General features: G+C 37.4%; 3 protein-coding genes and 1 pseudogene across 4 annotated transcripts; 1 reads left to right on the top strand and 3 right to left on the bottom strand.

Moving 5' to 3' along the window:
• Positions 1 to 327: 327 nt before the first annotated feature.
• On the bottom strand, positions 328 to 2,125 carry BNAA10G25480D. Its single transcript, XM_013859944.3, has 7 exons — positions 1,978 to 2,125; positions 1,720 to 1,828; positions 1,269 to 1,352; positions 1,143 to 1,182; positions 978 to 1,046; positions 774 to 883; positions 328 to 673 (listed from the first exon to the last, which is right to left on the bottom strand). Exons 1-7 carry the CDS (start codon positions 2,003 to 2,005, stop codon positions 535 to 537), a joined length of 579 nt encoding a protein of 192 aa, XP_013715398.1. The 5' UTR covers positions 2,006 to 2,125; the 3' UTR covers positions 328 to 534.
• A 6,910-nt stretch (positions 2,126 to 9,035) lies between these two features.
• Positions 9,036 to 11,602, top strand: LOC106419034 (basic leucine zipper 34). 2 transcript variants are annotated; one of them, XM_013859780.3, is made up of 5 exons: positions 9,036 to 9,239; positions 9,801 to 10,368; positions 10,707 to 10,782; positions 10,979 to 11,105; positions 11,194 to 11,602. In XM_013859780.3, the coding sequence occupies exons 2-5, from the start codon at positions 9,839 to 9,841 to the stop codon at positions 11,382 to 11,384; spliced, it is 924 nt and encodes a 307-aa protein (XP_013715234.1). In that variant the 5' UTR covers positions 9,036 to 9,239; positions 9,801 to 9,838; the 3' UTR covers positions 11,385 to 11,602. The 2 variants fall into 2 exon arrangements, with proteins under 2 accessions (XP_013715234.1, XP_013715235.1); XM_013859781.3 differs by having other exon boundaries at positions 9,100 to 9,233.
• A 144-nt stretch (positions 11,603 to 11,746) lies between these two features.
• On the bottom strand, positions 11,747 to 13,924 carry LOC106419107 (annotated as a pseudogene).
• A 147-nt stretch (positions 13,925 to 14,071) lies between these two features.
• LOC106419108 (uncharacterized mitochondrial protein AtMg00310-like) lies at positions 14,072 to 14,791 on the bottom strand. The gene has a single exon (XM_013859866.1). It carries the CDS (start codon positions 14,789 to 14,791, stop codon positions 14,072 to 14,074), a length of 720 nt encoding a protein of 239 aa, XP_013715320.1.
• Positions 14,792 to 16,672: the final 1,881 nt, after the last annotated feature.

Genomic DNA, 16,672 nt, shown 5'->3' with positions numbered 1-16,672 from the left:
ACCAGTTTCTTTCACAGAACATATTATTTTTGTTTCTACTTACAAAATCACTATCCTATCATTATGTTCTTTAATATAAAAGTATAAAACAAGGGCCCAACTTGTTTGATAAAAACGAGTGTACAGTCACAAAATCTATCATCTAAAGTATATTACGTCAAGATCGAGACAAAACTTTTGGACACTTAGATTTGACAGAGAAGGCCCATTTGAGGAAGGTTCTTCGATCTGGCCCTACATCGGTTTATTCGGATATAGTTGAAAACAAACCAAAACCAGCACGGTTCAGCACACAAGGATTCAGATTTCATATAGTCCACACTCATATGAAAAAAAACATCTATTTAGACGCATTCTTTAGAACTTGTGGCACAAGGAACTACGAGAAGTAAGAAAAGAGACTAAAACCCAACAATACGTTTAACATCTTACAAACATTTAAGGAGTTCATCAAACTCAGTGAGTGTTTTGAAGAATTTTAGACACTACAGTATACTGTGATCTTTTTTTTTTCCTGAAGAATCTCCTTTTAACTCAATGCGAGCTAGGATCTTTACCAAAACCCATCATGGCATGAGTAGCTAGCATCAAGCCTCTTCGACCCATCTCCATTACCCGCCCTACTAACGGGAAGCTAACAGTGTCTCTGTTCCTTAGAGGTTTCTTGTCCCACCTTATACATTATCGACCAACAAGGAAGCAGTTAAATGAATACATGATCTGTGACACTAGCGGTTTTGAGGAAGAAAGGATGGATAGTTATAAATTAGTACCAGTCTTCGTGTCGGACAATCTTGTCGTTCTCGACATAGAGTTTAATAAGAGAGATCATCTGAATGTTCTTTCCCAGGAGCTTGTAGTGTTGTTTGTTGTCAATTAGTATCTGTTTTGTTCCATAAGTTGTTTCCTTTGTTTAGATAGTGAAAATGTAATCATGGTGTAGTGTAGCAACGAGGCTAGAATAAGGGGATTCTAACCTCTTTCTTCCCCGGTGCGATAACACTTTCCTGAATATGATATTCAACTATTTTTGACTCACCAAATACCTGTAAGGAGAGTATGATGGTGTGATTGAGTCTTTGCATGGAGAGAGTTCCATCAGATCATAGTACTAAACATTGGAAGTGAGATTTATTATATACCTTGGAGAGTGAATAAAATGCAGATTTGATTTGCTTTACCCTGAAATTAAAATTTTAAAAGTGACAAAAGAAATTATACAAGTGCAAACAATGAATATGAAGTTGTTAGTAGGAGGAGCCACATACCCTTGAGCATGAGTTAAAGGGTCCTCAAACGAAGCATTTGGTGCATACATGTCAAAATCTTTGGCTTTTGCGCAAGACCCATACCTAAAACAAAGCCAAAATCTAATTCAATTATCAGCTCAAGAAGGTTGAACTAATACCCAAAGCAGGTATAGATCCTAAAAGAGGATTGTTGAGGTTTAAAAAAACGAAAACAAAATGTCTTTCTGTTCAAGAAATGCCACGAAAGTGTATTTTCATGAAAAAACTAACAAAATCCAATTAATACACTGCTACATTTGACATGGAAAACATACTTGTGAACTGCAATTTGCCAACAAATAAAGAAACTTGTGATGCAAGGAACAAGTAGGAGTAAACTGAGCTAGTCTAGGATTTTATGCAGATAATTAACCTATATCTAACAAACTATACGAGAATACAGATGCCGCCATAACAGATCAGGGCTCACAAGTTGAGGATATGAGGCATGATGGTATCAGCAAATCGCCTCTGCCTCAATTCACACGCTCCTTTTCCCTCGCATTCCCACGCCGGATCCATCGTCGCTCCAGCTTCATCTAACAGACAACGATAAAACAAGTATGATTCATCAACAACCAGATCTAAGAAGAAGAAAAGGATGAATAGCCTCCTCATCAACAACCATCAATAACAAGATCGTTAAAATAAAGTGAATAAACAGATTCAGTGGTTTAATTAAACGAACCTGGATTCGGATTAGTCTGTTTCCCCATGAATGTTTCAGAGATCTTCCTTTGAAACAAAAGAAAAAAAATTGTTGAAAAAATTAGATTGAATTACGAAATTGAAGCGAGGGAAAGGAGTGATATTTGCATGGAACATGGTGTAACAACGTCCACGTGGCACAGTCCTCTCCATATGTGCCTTTTTTTGACCGTTGATTATTCAAACCGAGAAAAAAAATATTGATAAATTTGTGCGGTCACTGAATCGCTTTGAATGAAGTAAAAGCGAGTTGGCTTTGCATGTTGAAAACGATTAGAACGTTCAATGGCCTCTGATTGATTCTTGTAGACTACTATTGTTCGTATCAAAAGAATGTGAGGTTTGGTTTACATCAAATTCTCTACATGCATGTTTCAAGGTGAACCTAACTATACGTGACTAATAAGCCTTTTGGCTATCAAATGGTGGATAGATATTATTGGTCTTGAGATTTTAGAGGTTATAAATAATTTAGTAAAAAAATAATTAAAAATTTGTGTTTGATAATTTAGAAATTCTATGCGTCTTTCTTATAAAATTTCCGGACTTTATTTTAATGTTTCATGTAGATATGCCCAAACTGGCTACGCAGAGTTAAATATTTTATTTTCAAATGTTAGTTATCTCTCATGCATGATGCTATTTCTCTGTAGTTTTTACAAAGGCTGTTGTTATTTCTGAGTATTTCTCTATTATTATTAAACTCGCCCAGGCCACATACTGTTTCTACTGTACATATATGTATATGTATATAGACCTCAAATATGTACCAGATGAGGTGAATGTGTAACTTTCTAGATTTTAAGCAAAAGATGAGGAATAATTGGATTTCCATATCTAGAATAAAGTACACGTTAAATTATTGGAGCTTGGTGGGTTCTTTTCCGCACCATTCACTTTAATTATAAGAAGAAGAAGAAGAAAAATATAGCTTCTTTATGCTTACTTTTATTTTTGTTTGACATGTCCTTGTCTTAACATTATTTCAATGTTAATCTGATGACTATCTGTTATTCATTTTCATATGCTTTAAATTATTCCCACCAGTGTTAGTAATCTAATACATATATAAAAACACGCAAAAATCTCTCAACTTTGCGTAAACGAAACAGGTACTCGATATTATCAAATACTTAAAGCTGTGAGGCACAGCTGTTTTATTGGTCAAGTCTGTTTTATAAACTTTAAACCTCTGAACTTTAAACCTCTGAGCCATTACTGGAAAAGGCATAAAAGAAGATCTTGATTAATTTCTAATTCTCTATATTAACAACCATTCTTAAGGTAGGTACATGCTCTGTCATTTTGTCATAACTAGACAAAAAATACGTTAAGTAGATGCCCAATTCTAAAATTTGGAAACTGTAGGCGATTTAGTAAAAGTTTCAATAATTTTAAAAATAAATAAATTTGGAAGTCTATTTATTTCTATGTAATTTTCTTAAAAAATTTTAGAGGTCATAAACCAATGTTTGACTGGCCTATATACGCCCAAGACCGGCTCTTACAAATCGCATAATGTACCAAAAGAAAGCAATGTCTACAAACTCAAACGTTTTTGATTAAAGCAACCATATACTACAATTACCATATATATAATACAATCATCTCTATAAAAAAAACACACAATGCTTCTTGAACTGTCTCTTTACAGCTGTTTCTTCTGAACGTTCTAGACGTATATATATATGTTCTCTTAAACAAAAAAAAAGTGGGGGCAATGTAATGTAAATGCCAAAATATGATCAAATATCATAATCAATGTGACAACCCAAAAACTGAAAAAAACTTTATTTTATATACATAAAAAAAAGCACGGATGGGTTCAGGTCACTGACCCTTGACCCAAAACAAACAAAAAATATAGTATAGCAAAAGGGCCCAAGAGCCGTCCGTACGTCTCCGTCTCCAGCCAATAAGGCTGTGTGTGTGTGTTCCTCAATTCTCTGCGTATTTTTATTTTTATTTTTACAACACGTTTTAATACAATTTATATACGCACACGCAGCTGTGAGCTAAAGCCAATAGAATCGATTCTTTTTAGTATAGGCCGGTTAAGGGCTCTGGAATGTCCGGTTTATTATAATTATTTATGATGTAAACCAGTTGGTTATTCCTGGTTTAGTTCTGTTACAGATTGTATAAAGCCTGGTTGTAACAAACTTTATCGTTAATGAGAAAGCTGAGTTTACATCAAGAACACTAAAATGGTATCAGAGCTTTTCCGCGAAAATTTCTTTGATTCTACTCAGTTTTTGTGATATTCTATTCGTTTTCTTCTCGATTTCGTCTACGATTCATCAATCGGAAGCTGTTTCTACGGTTGATTTGATCTCGGAAGCATCCAAATCACATTTGCGAAGCCTTTCCGAGTTCTCAGATCTTCTTCAAGCTCCGATCTGCATCAATGGCGAAACAAGGTCGAAAGATGAGAGGACGCACGCCGATTTCACCGGATCAATCTCCGAAATCACCGGAGCAATCTCCGATTCCGGCTTCGGCAGCTCCGACGAATGTTGCGATGACTCCACACAACGGCTTGACGAATAATCGCGATCGTTTCTCTGCTTTTCCGATGAAGAATGAATCATATGACAACGTTCACAGTCCGTTCTTCCTCCATTCAGCGGATCACCCAGGTCTATCCATTACTACTCATACTCTTGATGGAACAAATTACAACAACTGGTCTATAGCTATGCGTATGAGTTTAGATGCGAAGAATAAGCTGAGCTTCGTAGATGGATCTTTGCCTAGACCTGATATGAATGATAATTTGTTTAAGATCTGGAGTAGATGCAACAGTATGGTGAAGGCTTGGTTATTGAACGTTGTGAATAAGGAAATCTATGATAGCATTCTGTATTACGAAGATGCAGCTGAGATGTGGAATGATTTGTATCTGCGGTTCCGTGTGAGTAATCTACCAAGGAAGTACCAGCTCGAGCAATCAATCTCAACACTGAAGCAAGAAAACCTTGATCTGTCTACTTACTATACGAAGAAGAAGACATTGTGGGAGCAATTGGCTAACACCAGAACCACCACAGTGAAGAGGTGTAATTGTGATCATGTGAAGGAATTGATTGAAGAAGCTGAGACGAGCAGAATAATTCAGTTTCTTATGGGACTGAATGAGAGTTTTGCGAACATTCGAGGACAGATTCTGAACATGAAACCAAGACCAAGCTTAACAGAGATATATAACATGCTGGATCAAGATGAGAGTCAACGTTCTGTTGGAAGTACATCAAAGAACTACTCTACTCCATCTGCGTTTCAAGTTCAGGTCTCTACTTCGATTGAACAACCACATACCTTGTTGGCTCAAACAGGTTCTCAAAAGCCTCGTTGTTCTCATTGCCACAAGATAGGCCACACGGCTGATAAATGCTACAAGTTGCACGGTTATCCACCGGGCTCTGGTCCTCGCTGGAAGAAACCTCAGACTATTGGTGCTACGAACCTTGCTCAGGTCACACCAGAGATGAAGACAGAGCAGTTGGAGTATTCGAAGGAGGAAATGTCTAGTGATCAGATTCAGCGTATGATTTCTTACCTGAGCTCCAAACTCCATGTCTCATCAGTTGAATCCATTCCCGATAAAACTTGTGCCTCGACTTCAACTTCTGTACCTATGATCTCACAGGTCACAGGTACTTTCCTGGATCTTTACTCTAAATCCTATTATGACATGCTTGTTTCTTCAGTATCTACAGAACCGGCAGTGTCTCTAAGAGCATGGGTTTTAGATTCAGGTGCCACTCATCATGTTTCTCATACTAAGGACTTATATGTAGAGTACCGTGCATTAGACCAAACATATGTGACCTTACCTAATGGCTATACAGTTCATATAGAGGGTATAGGATTCATTCAATTAACTGATGCTATCTCTCTCCATAATGTTCTCTATATTCCTGAGTTTAAATTCAATTTGATCAGTGTTAGTGTTTTGACTAAAACTTTGAATTCTAAAGTTAGTTTTACTTCTGATCAATGGTTTATTCAGGAACTTACTCGGGAATTGATGATTGGTCACGGTAGTCAAGTTGGAAACTTATATGTAATGGATTTCAATAAAAGTAATCAGTCTGTCTGTTTACAAGGTATGTCAACCACTTGTTCATTTCCACCAGTTTGTTCTAGTTTTAAAATTGATTGTAAAACTTGGCATAATAGATTGGGTCATCCATCTGATTCTAAAATTGATGTTCTATCGGATATGTTGTGTTTTAAAGCTTTAAAGAATGAAAAACAAGATACTCATGTTTGTCATATCTGTCATCTTGCTAAACAAAAACATTTACCTTTTAAATCTCGAAAGAACATCTGTGCTTCATCTTTTGAACTTGTTCACATTGATACATGGGGTCCTTTCTCAGTGCCTACTCATGATGGTTTTCGCTATTTCTTGACAATAGTAGACGATCATAGTAGAGCTACTTGGATCTATTTGCTGAAACATAAATCAGATGTGTTACATGTTTTTCCTGGTTTCATTGCTATGGTTGAGAATCAATTTAAAACAAAAGTACAATCTGTTAGGTCTGATAATGCACATGAATTGAAATTTGCTGATTTGTTTCTTGCGAAAGGCATATTTGCTTATCATTCTTGTCCTGAAACCCCTCAACAAAACTCTGTGGTAGAGAGAAAGCATCAGCACATATTGAATGTAGCTAGGGCACTCTTATTTCAGTCTAATGTCCCGTTAGAGTTTTGGGGTGAATGTGTCATGACGGCTGTCTTTCTTATCAATAGGCTTCCTACTCCAGTCTTAGATAACAAGTCTCCTTATGAAAAGCTTACTAGCAAGGTTCCTGATTACCACTCGTTAAAGAGTTTTGGTTGTTTGTGTTACTGTTCTACATCTCCCAAAGGTAGAAACAAATTTGAACCGAGAGCTAGAGCATGCATTTTCTTAGGTTATCCTACTGGGTACAAGGGATATAGGCTTTTAGATATAGAGACACATGCTGTTTCTGTTTCAAGACATGTCATTTTTCATGAGGATATTTTCCCTTTAGCATCGTCTTCCATCAAGGACATGACTAAAGATTTCTTTCCTCATTTTCATTCACCTGCAAACCCTGATGAAGTTCCCTCTGGAGCTTCGTCTTCTGATGTGCATCCTCCTTCTGATGCATCATCTTCTGAGCCTTTGGTTCCTTTCGAATCAAAGACTCGTCGACAAAAGAAAATCCCTAAACACCTGCAGGACTTTCATTGTTATAATACTACCTCCACCATACCATTTCCAATGTCAAATTTTATTTCTTATTCTCTATTATCTGAACCTTTTCGTGCCTTCATTAATATCATTACCAAAGATTTTGTTCCAAGAACATATTCAGAGGCCAAGGGACATAAGGTTTGGATTGACTCGATGGGATTGGAAATTGGTGCGATGACACGAACTCATACATGGAGCATCACTACTCTTCCTCCTGATAAGAAAGCTATTGGATGTAAGTGGGTGAACACAATCAAGTACAAAGCTGATGGCACTATTGAAAGACCAAAATCTCGTTTAGTCGCAAAGGGTTTTACGCAGCAAGAAGGGTTGGATTATGAAGAAACATTCTCTCCTGTTGCTAAGCATACTTCAGTTCGTATGCTTCTCTTACTTGCTGCGAAGATGAATTGGTCAGTACATCAGTTAGATATCTCGAATGCTTTCTTAAATGGTGATCTCACGGAGGAGATTTACATGAAGATACCACCAGGGTATGAAGAGATAACGGGTGAAGTGCTTCCCAAGAACGCAGTTTGTAGACTTCATAAATCCATTTATGGATTAAAGCAAGCGTCTCGACAGTGGTTCTTGAAACTCTCTTCTACATTGACTGGTATGGGTTTTTCGAAATCTCATTCTGATCATACTCTTTTCATGAGATACAAGGAGGGTGTTATTATGGGAGTGTTGGTATATGTGGATGATATTTTGGTCGTGAGTAACAGTGATGAGATGATAAGGAGATTTATTGAAGGGTTGCAGTCACATTTTAAACTTCGTGATCTTGGACCAGCTAGATATTTTCTAGGCTTGGAGATTGCCAGATCTACGAAAGGGATTTCAGTTTGTCAACGGAAGTATGTTTTGGAGTTGCTTGATACAACAGGTTTTCTTGGTTGCAAGCCTTCTTCTGTGCCGATGGATCCTAGTATCAAGTTGTCTATTGAAGAAGGAGTTCCTTTACAAGACTCTTCTTCTTACAGAAAGTTGATTGGGCGGTTGATGTATCTTCACACAACTCGACCTGACATCTCTTATGCTGTCAATACCTTGTGCCAGTTCTCTCATGCGCCTACTGATATTCACCTTAATGCAGCACATAAAGTGTTACGTTACTTGAAAGGCACGGTTGGTCAAGGATTGTTCTACCCTGCAGACAACAAGTTTGATCTACGTGGGTTTTCTGATGCTGATTGGGCAGCTTGTAAGGATACGAGAAGATCAGTCAGTGGCATTTGTATGTTTGTTGGTGATTCACTTGTCTCATGGCGTTCTAAGAAACAGGATACAGTTTCTTGTAGCACAGCTGAAGCAGAATTTCGAGCAATGGCATTGGCTACGAAGGAGATGATTTGGCTAGCTCGGTTGTTGCTTGAGTTTCGTGTTCCTTTTCATCCTCCAGCTTATCTCTACTGTGACAATACTTCTGCTATCTACATTGCGAATAACTCTGTTTTTCACGAGAGAACTAAGTGGATAGAGTTGGATTGCTACAAGACGCGTGAAGCTATAGAGAGTGGTTTTCTGAAGACCATGTACGTGAAGACTGGTAACCAACTGGCTGACACACTGACGAAAGCCTTACATCCAGCACCTTTCCGGGATCTCATACACAAGATGGGAATGAATAACATCTTCATATCTCCATCTTGAGGAGGGCTTTTAGTATAGGCCGGTTAAGGGCTCTGGAATGTCCGGTTTATTATAATTATTTATGATGTAAACCAGTTGGTTATTCCTGGTTTAGTTCTGTTACAGATTGTATAAAGCCTGGTTGTAACAAACTTTATCGTTAATGAGAAAGCTGAGTTTACATCAAGAACACTAAAAATTCTCTCTTTTCTTTTCTTTTTTTCCTTTTCTTTTGCAGAGAGAGAGAGAGACGATTGGTGCTATTAATATCTTTCCTTCGTCTACACTCTCGCCGTTTCTCTCTCTTTTTTAACTCCGACATTGTTCTTCCTTCACTACCTTCGCCGGAAAAACCTTCACCGGAGGTAAAAGTAAGTAACGTTTTCGATTGTTGAAGAGTTATTACTAGCTCTGTCATGAATCTGTCTGCTTATTCGATTCAAAGTTCGTAGCTTTTAAGGGTTTTTTGTTGAAATTTCTGGTTTTGATTTCAAATCAATGCCGTTTTTTTTTTGTTTTAAGGTTGTAATGACTCTCTGCTGGTAACTGTTTCATTGCTTCAATGTTCTTCGTTTTAAGTTCTTTTTTTTTTGTCTTTTGTTTTGTTTTCTTTGTCGTGTGGGGTTATTACAAGATTTGTTGTCGGGATCTTAGATTGAGAGGTCACTGTTTGATAATTGAGAGAAGACAATTTTAGGGTTTAAAGCTCTAAACTTTGGTTTAGTGAGAGCTTTCTTTTGCTTAGTGTATCTCACAAAGTAATGATTTTTTCTTAAATTGAGGTATCTGTTTGATAAGCTAAGAAGAAAACTTTAGGGTTTAAAGCTCTAAGTTTTGGTCCTTGGCATAGAGTTTAGCTTCTTTAAGTTTGATGATGACTTGTTAACTAGTACTCTCTTCTAAGAAAGCTTTTGACTTTATTGATATCTTAGGGGGAATCTGTTGAAGCAGCTCTTCTTGTTTTAAAATCATGTCAAGGCCTGGTCAGCTACCTCCTCGTTGCCCTATCCCAAAGAAGCTCTCTTTGAATCCTTATGCAGATACATTCTACTCTTCTTCTTCCCCCGTTGAATCATACATTAGCCATCATCACAAGTCTTCTTCTCCCGCTCAAGATTCCACGCTCGAGGAGCAACCAGCTTGGCTTGACGAGCTGCTGGGTGACAAAACTGACTGTGGAGGTCCTTCTCCTCTGCGCCGCTCGGCTAGCGACTCGGTTGTGCTGTTGGGAGACATCTCGGCGGATTTTGCTGGTTTTAACCAAAGCGAGGATGAAGAGAGTTTGAGTTCTGAGGCTTGTGGGGAGTTGGAGTCGGCTTGTGTGTATGGTCCCAACTCGCCTAGAGCAAAGAACAGCTCGAGCTTCTCTGACAGCACTATTGCTTCTGCCTTCTCGGAGTATGGTTCTCAGAAAGCTCCTCAGAATGCTGATGATACTGTGAAAGGAAGCATTTGTCATCCACATGAGGCAGAAAATGCTTGCGGTTCAAATGCAAAAAGGTGAGAGAACATTTAGCCAAGCATTTACTTTATTCTAGAGACTTGAGAGTATCCTTTATCAGCTAATGTTCCTAATTTAACATGTTTCATATGGGTGAATTTTAGTTTTAGTCCCTGAGCTCTAACGTGGTACCTCTGCATCTAGTTCTAGATCAAGAAGATTGACATACAACGGAAGGGGTACTTTAGTTTACACTTGGATTTGTAGTGCTACATTAGCAAATATGTTGATGACATTTGGGTTTAGCCTCTTTAGAATGTTCAAACTCGGTATCAGTGCTTGTACATGATCTTGTTGTGTCATGTGTTCATTCTTTCATCTGTCTTTACTTTGCCAGGAACCCAGGACAGCGTTCAAGAGTTCGTAAGCTCCAGTACATTGCTGAACTTGAGAGGAGGGTATCCATGCTGCAGGTATAGTTTCTGCTTTCTAAAACTCAACCGTGTTGGTTGTTTTGCCGGTGGATCATACAGTTATATGTACAAAAATAGGATACTGTGTTAGATTTAGATCTCTGTGGTTGGATGAGCGAGTTATTGGTCTTACAACATAGCTAGATGCACATCCATATAACATAGTATAAAACACCTTGCAACATCGTTTTTGCAGGCAGTGGAAGCGGATTTATCAGTGAGGGTGGCTTCACTTCTTCAGACACGTGCAACACTGTCCTTGGAGAATAGCCAGATGAAGCAGCAGATGGCGATACTAAAGCAGGACAAGCTCATAAGGGAAGGTAAATAAAAAAAGGGCATAAAACTAAACAATTTAAAGAGTATCTGAATCAAAGCTTAAGATCATCTTCTTGTATATTCACTATGTAGGTGAATACCTGTTACTAAAGAAGGAAGCTCAGAGATTGAACTCCAGATTGAGAAACTTTGGGAGCAACAACAACAACAACAATAACAGGCTGGCCAGGTCTTACTCTGCCGGTTCAAGTATAGGTCCAAGGACAGGTTCGTCACCATTGGACTGGAACTTGCTGGATCTGACCAAACTCAATCTCAACTAAAAGACAAGAACCCCCTCCCTCACAAGAAGAATAAGTAGCTTGAGGATGATGACAGTTCTATGTTTTGGAGAAAAAGGGACAAATCTTTTTTCTGATTTGTATAAAAAGTATCCAACTCTCTGTGTCGAGAGTATTGGACTTAGTCTGCTTTTAGCACAAAGAATGTTATAACTTCGAAATTTTAATGTTGTAATCATAGTGTAGCTCATTATGCTGGATTTGAAATGAGTAGCTTTAAGGAGGGAATATTAGCCATTTAACTAAATTATGGCCTTTAGATAAACCAAGATTGATAAGACCTTGCATGTTGTGAGAAACAGATCTTAACATAACTAACCATAACCAAATTGAGGATCCAAGAAAACGTTTGGAATGGGGCAACATGTAAAGATCATAACACAAATTTAATAAAAAGCATCATAATTGAAAACGTTGCAGTTATGTTTAAACCATTATAACTTTTTGTTCATACCTTTTGAAAAACAAGATAGAATCTACAAATGCTTTATTTAATCTCAAAAAATATTGTGTGATATTTCAAAAAATGTTTTCAACAATTCAAATAAATAATTATGAGATGTAGATTAGTCAAACACAGAGATAAAGATTCTAAAGTCATACAATTGCAAATATTCACTTTCAGAAAATTTGTGTGATATATTAAAAATAATATGTTAACGGACCAAATTTCTTAAAATTATCATGTAGTCATGTTTTCTACCACACATCTTCAATGATTTCAAACAAATTAATGAATCATGAATATCAAAGTTATCGTTGTAAAATACCTCAATAATTTAATAAATGATTAAATTAAAATGTGTTTGATTTTCAATTAATTTCAAATATGTATTTGAGATTTCAAAATAACTTAACTACCGGATGATAAAACAAATTTGGTACTAACATATTTTTTAATTTTATTACAACCAAGCTTATAAAACAAAATATAGATTTTTAGTATTATCAATAAAATAATATAGCTAAAGGCAAGAAACACGTGTTTTTTTTTGACAACAATTATAATTTTTTTCATAACAAGTTATTTTTTAAAATGTGGTATATTTATTTTTATAAAATGAGTGGGGTATCTAGCTCGCCCCAAGTTTGAGTCCAAGAGTCGACAACCTCTTATGTTCATAGATTCCTCTGCCTCCAGCCTCCTTTGGCGATTTATATTCAACTAGATAAACATTTCTTCTAAATGTGTTGTTTTTCTACTATTATGTCTTCATCAGCACCAAATGTAGACGAGAAAAAACATTAATAAAGGCTAAGCAAAGCCACCAATAATTTTTATATAAACCAATGTTTAAGCAAATAAATCTAAAAGCCATTCTCGTTAGTATGTATAAAATTAAATAAATAAATAAAATGATCATGTCCGTATACCGCCAGAACGCAAGAAAAGGTATGAACTGGGAACAGTAAGCACAGGACTAGACCACTCAACCTTTCCCCAAACATGACCATTTTTGCGCTTTTCAAACGCAACCAAAGCACAACAAATAGTCTTTTCTTCACAATCACCACGAAGCGGTGCAAACTTGTCCCACAAGATTAAAAGCTTCGGACAGAATTGAACCGTTTCAATCAAACCACCGCGACGACAACTCTTATTGAACGAAGACAACCCCTTGACATGTTTCCACTCTTTACACTCTTTGTCATACCACATGCAACTTTCCCTACGACAAGAGTAATGTAAACTACCTACCCAACACCTACTGTCACCCTCGAGCCGTTTCCCTATAGCCTTCCACGTACGCGTTTTCGGATCGTAGACAGAGTCTCCCTCCCCCTCGTTACTCGTAACGTAAACCTTCCCTCGGATAATCTCTAGTTTTTTAATCATTGAAGAGAACCGAAGCTCGTCTCCAGGGTCAGGTAAAGTCTCCCAGGTTCGAGTCTTTGTATCGAAAACCTCTCCCCAGCAGCTTTTCGCGGCGGCCTCGCAGCAACCTCCAACCACGTATATCTTCCCGTCGAGTACGCACGCAGCTGGATTCACTCGAGCTACAGTCATGTTAGGTGCGTTACTCCACAAAATGTTCTCTCTGTTGCGGACAAACATGGCTTGGGACGGACGGTAACCTTGTCTGAGCGCGTAGACATCTGAACCAACCGCGAGAACTAACAGTGGTACTCGAGGAGCATAGGAAGAACACAAATGTAGCTTTCTTCTTCTCGGGTTGCACCCAGAGGATGAACCACGAGGGACGAGGACGGTCGGGAAGCTGTAAACATATGGAAAAGAACGGTTCTTGTGTTTTGTGGAGAAACCGTGCGTAGCCGAGCTCGGTGGATAAGATGAGAGAGCGAAAGGTCTTGGAGACTAGGGAGAGTTTAGGGTGGTACGACTTCGATATGCGAGCTAAGCAGTGTAGAATTATGACATCTGGAAGCGACAAAAACGACGGTGGAGATGGATTCGGTTTCCACTTTTTCCACGGTGGTTCGACTCCCGCAGAAGCGGCGGCTTGAACCGACGATTGTAGCATTACGGTAGGTTAACAACTTAAGTGTAAGATTGTAGCATTAGGGTATACACACGATTAGGTTAACAACTTAAGTATATAAAATACCTTTGTTTTCATATATTGAAAACTCACCCCTTTATTTTGATTAATTTCTACTCGATCCGATTTAGAAAACTTTTTTTTTTTTGAACACAACCATATCATATATTAAAAACTTGCATCTGCTTCAACTGCTGTTGCTGCGTAATAGCCAGACTTGGCTGAGTACATCCTTGATTTGGAAGCCAACCACATGTAGGAATCTGTCGCTCCTGTAACACTCGGTTTGATAAGCAAAATCTCCGGTAAGTGCTGGGGAAGGATGCTCAGTATCTTTGGTATGTTCCATTCCGTAGTTCCTCTGCAAAGGAGATCCGCGATGCAAAGATCTTGGTGGATCTCTTGCATTGGACCAACCGGTCTCAACGGCTCGTCCATGCTTAGCCAAGGGTCTTTCCACACCAGTGTACTTTCTCCATCTCCAATGGCTTTGCTCAGGTTGGTTACAAGCAGATCTCTCCCCACCAGGATCCCTCTCCATCCATGTGAAGCAGCTTTCGGTGTATCCATTTGTAGGAAGGGAGCTTTACTACAATATTTGCCTCGTAATACTCTTGACAATAAGCACTCCGGCTTTGTTACGATCCTCCAGGCCTGCTTCGCTAGAAGAGCCTTGTTGAAGGCTTGGATGTCTCTGATTCCTAAATCGCCCAAAGCCTTTGGGGCTGTAAGTCTAACCCAAGCTACCCAACACATTTTCTTCTTTTCCGGAGACGAGTCCCACCAGAATCTCGTAAGAGCAGACTGAATTCGAGTACACAAGCTCACTGGTAGTAGGAAACAAGTCATTGCAAAGGATGGCATTGCAGTGAGTACCGCCTTTAACATGACTAGTTTACCCACTCGAAAGATGTCTCGATGCCCAACTAGCGCCCTTTAGCCTAATCCGTTCCACTATACTTGTGAAAAGATCTTTTTTTCGTCGACCGAAATGATCCAGGAGTCCCAAATATTTTCCTACTCCTCCTTCTTGTGAAATCTCGAGGTGTGATTTAACACGTTCCCGTATTACCTGCGGGGTCTTTGCTGAAAAGGAGATCGAAGATTTATCCGTATTAATAAGCTGACCGGAGGACATTTTATACTGTTGCAGAATCTTCATCAGTGAGGCGCAGCTCTGTTCGTCAGTGTCCATGAAAAACATGGTGTCATCAGCGAATAATAGATGGTTTAGTTGCGGAGCCGGGGTGGCCACTTTCAGGCCCGAGAGATGTCCATTGCGTTGGGCTCGTCTACACAGTCTGGATAGCACTTCTCCACATAATATGAAGATATATGGAGACTGAGGATCTCCTTCCGGATTCCACGTGAGGGGATCACCTTTCCATGTACTGAATCGTTGACAAGGAATAAGAACGAGACGGAACTCACGCACTGCAAAATAAACCAGATATATAGTTGTTTAGAAGTTTTTTTTTTAATTTTAGTTTGGTTAACTTGAAAGTATTAGATTGGTCACAAGGTACTGATCCGCTTATTGCACATAATGAAATAGTTGATTAAGTTATTTATTTTATCTTGTACTAATATATTTGTTGTATATCTTTTCGAGGGATGTATATTCAGATATCCTTCGGATTTAGTTGATCTATACGGCTTCCGAATTTTTAGAGTTAGAAACTTAAGGTTCTGATATTTATAAATTTTGGTTTAGATTTGGTTCGAATTTGGGTTCGGGAACCCATTTAAATCATGTAGTTTTTTTAACAAAAATCCAAATATAACTAGATCCTCAAAATTTGAAATTTAAAATGGTATCAAACATAACAATTTGAAAATGTAAGAGAAAATCAATTCGAAATGTATTTATCTATATACAAATGGCTATATATTGAAATCCATGTTTTATATACATATTATACATTTTTATTAAAGTATGCTAAACTCTTTTTCATGGTAAGTAAGCATCGTTCAACTGTGTTTATAAATTAATTTAGTATAACTTCGTATACTCCCAAAATTAGTGGACTAACCATTATAAAATTGCTATTCTCTTGAAATTAGAGACAACAAAGGTTCCAAACCTTTTTGAACCTCATCATATATTAGTGCAAGATGCAAATATGCATTAAAACAATATTGTCATATTTTTTGAAATTTTCTCAAAATCCATCTGGTAACTCCTACGAAAATATTGAGTTTTTGGTAAATACTTTATATACTGAAGCCTATAATCTTTAGTGTTGTTTTAAAATTTCTAACCACATACTACATTTGTATAAATGTATTTTAAGCTCTTTTATATGGTATATGAGAATCGTTATAATTTTTTTATCAATTAATTTAGCAAAAATTCATAATACTCCCTAAATCGATGGAATAACCTCTATAAAATCACTATTTTTCTTGAAAAACGGAGACAACAAAGGCTCCAAACCTCTTTGAACATCATCATAGGTTAGTGGAGGATGCAACTATGCATTAAAACAATATTGTCGTATTTTTTGAAATTTAGTCAAAATCCATGTATTAACAACCCCTACGAAAATATTGAGTTTTTGGAAAATGTTTTATATACTGAAACCTATAATCTTTAGTGTTGTTTTAAAATTTCTAATCACATTCTACATTTGTATTAATGTATATTAAACTATTTTTCATGGTATAATAGAATCTTTATTATTTTTTATCAATTAATTTAATAAAACTTCATAATACTCTCTAAATCGATGGAATAACCACAATTTTTTTTTGAACAAGGAATAACCA

This window comes from Brassica napus, chromosome A10 (genome assembly GCF_020379485.1).
Source record: "Brassica napus cultivar Da-Ae chromosome A10, Da-Ae, whole genome shotgun sequence".
In the NCBI taxonomy this organism is placed as follows: Eukaryota; Viridiplantae; Streptophyta; class Magnoliopsida; order Brassicales; family Brassicaceae; genus Brassica; species Brassica napus.
Note: the sequence above shows the minus strand (reverse complement) of the source record. Positions and strands in the feature narration are given on the sequence as shown.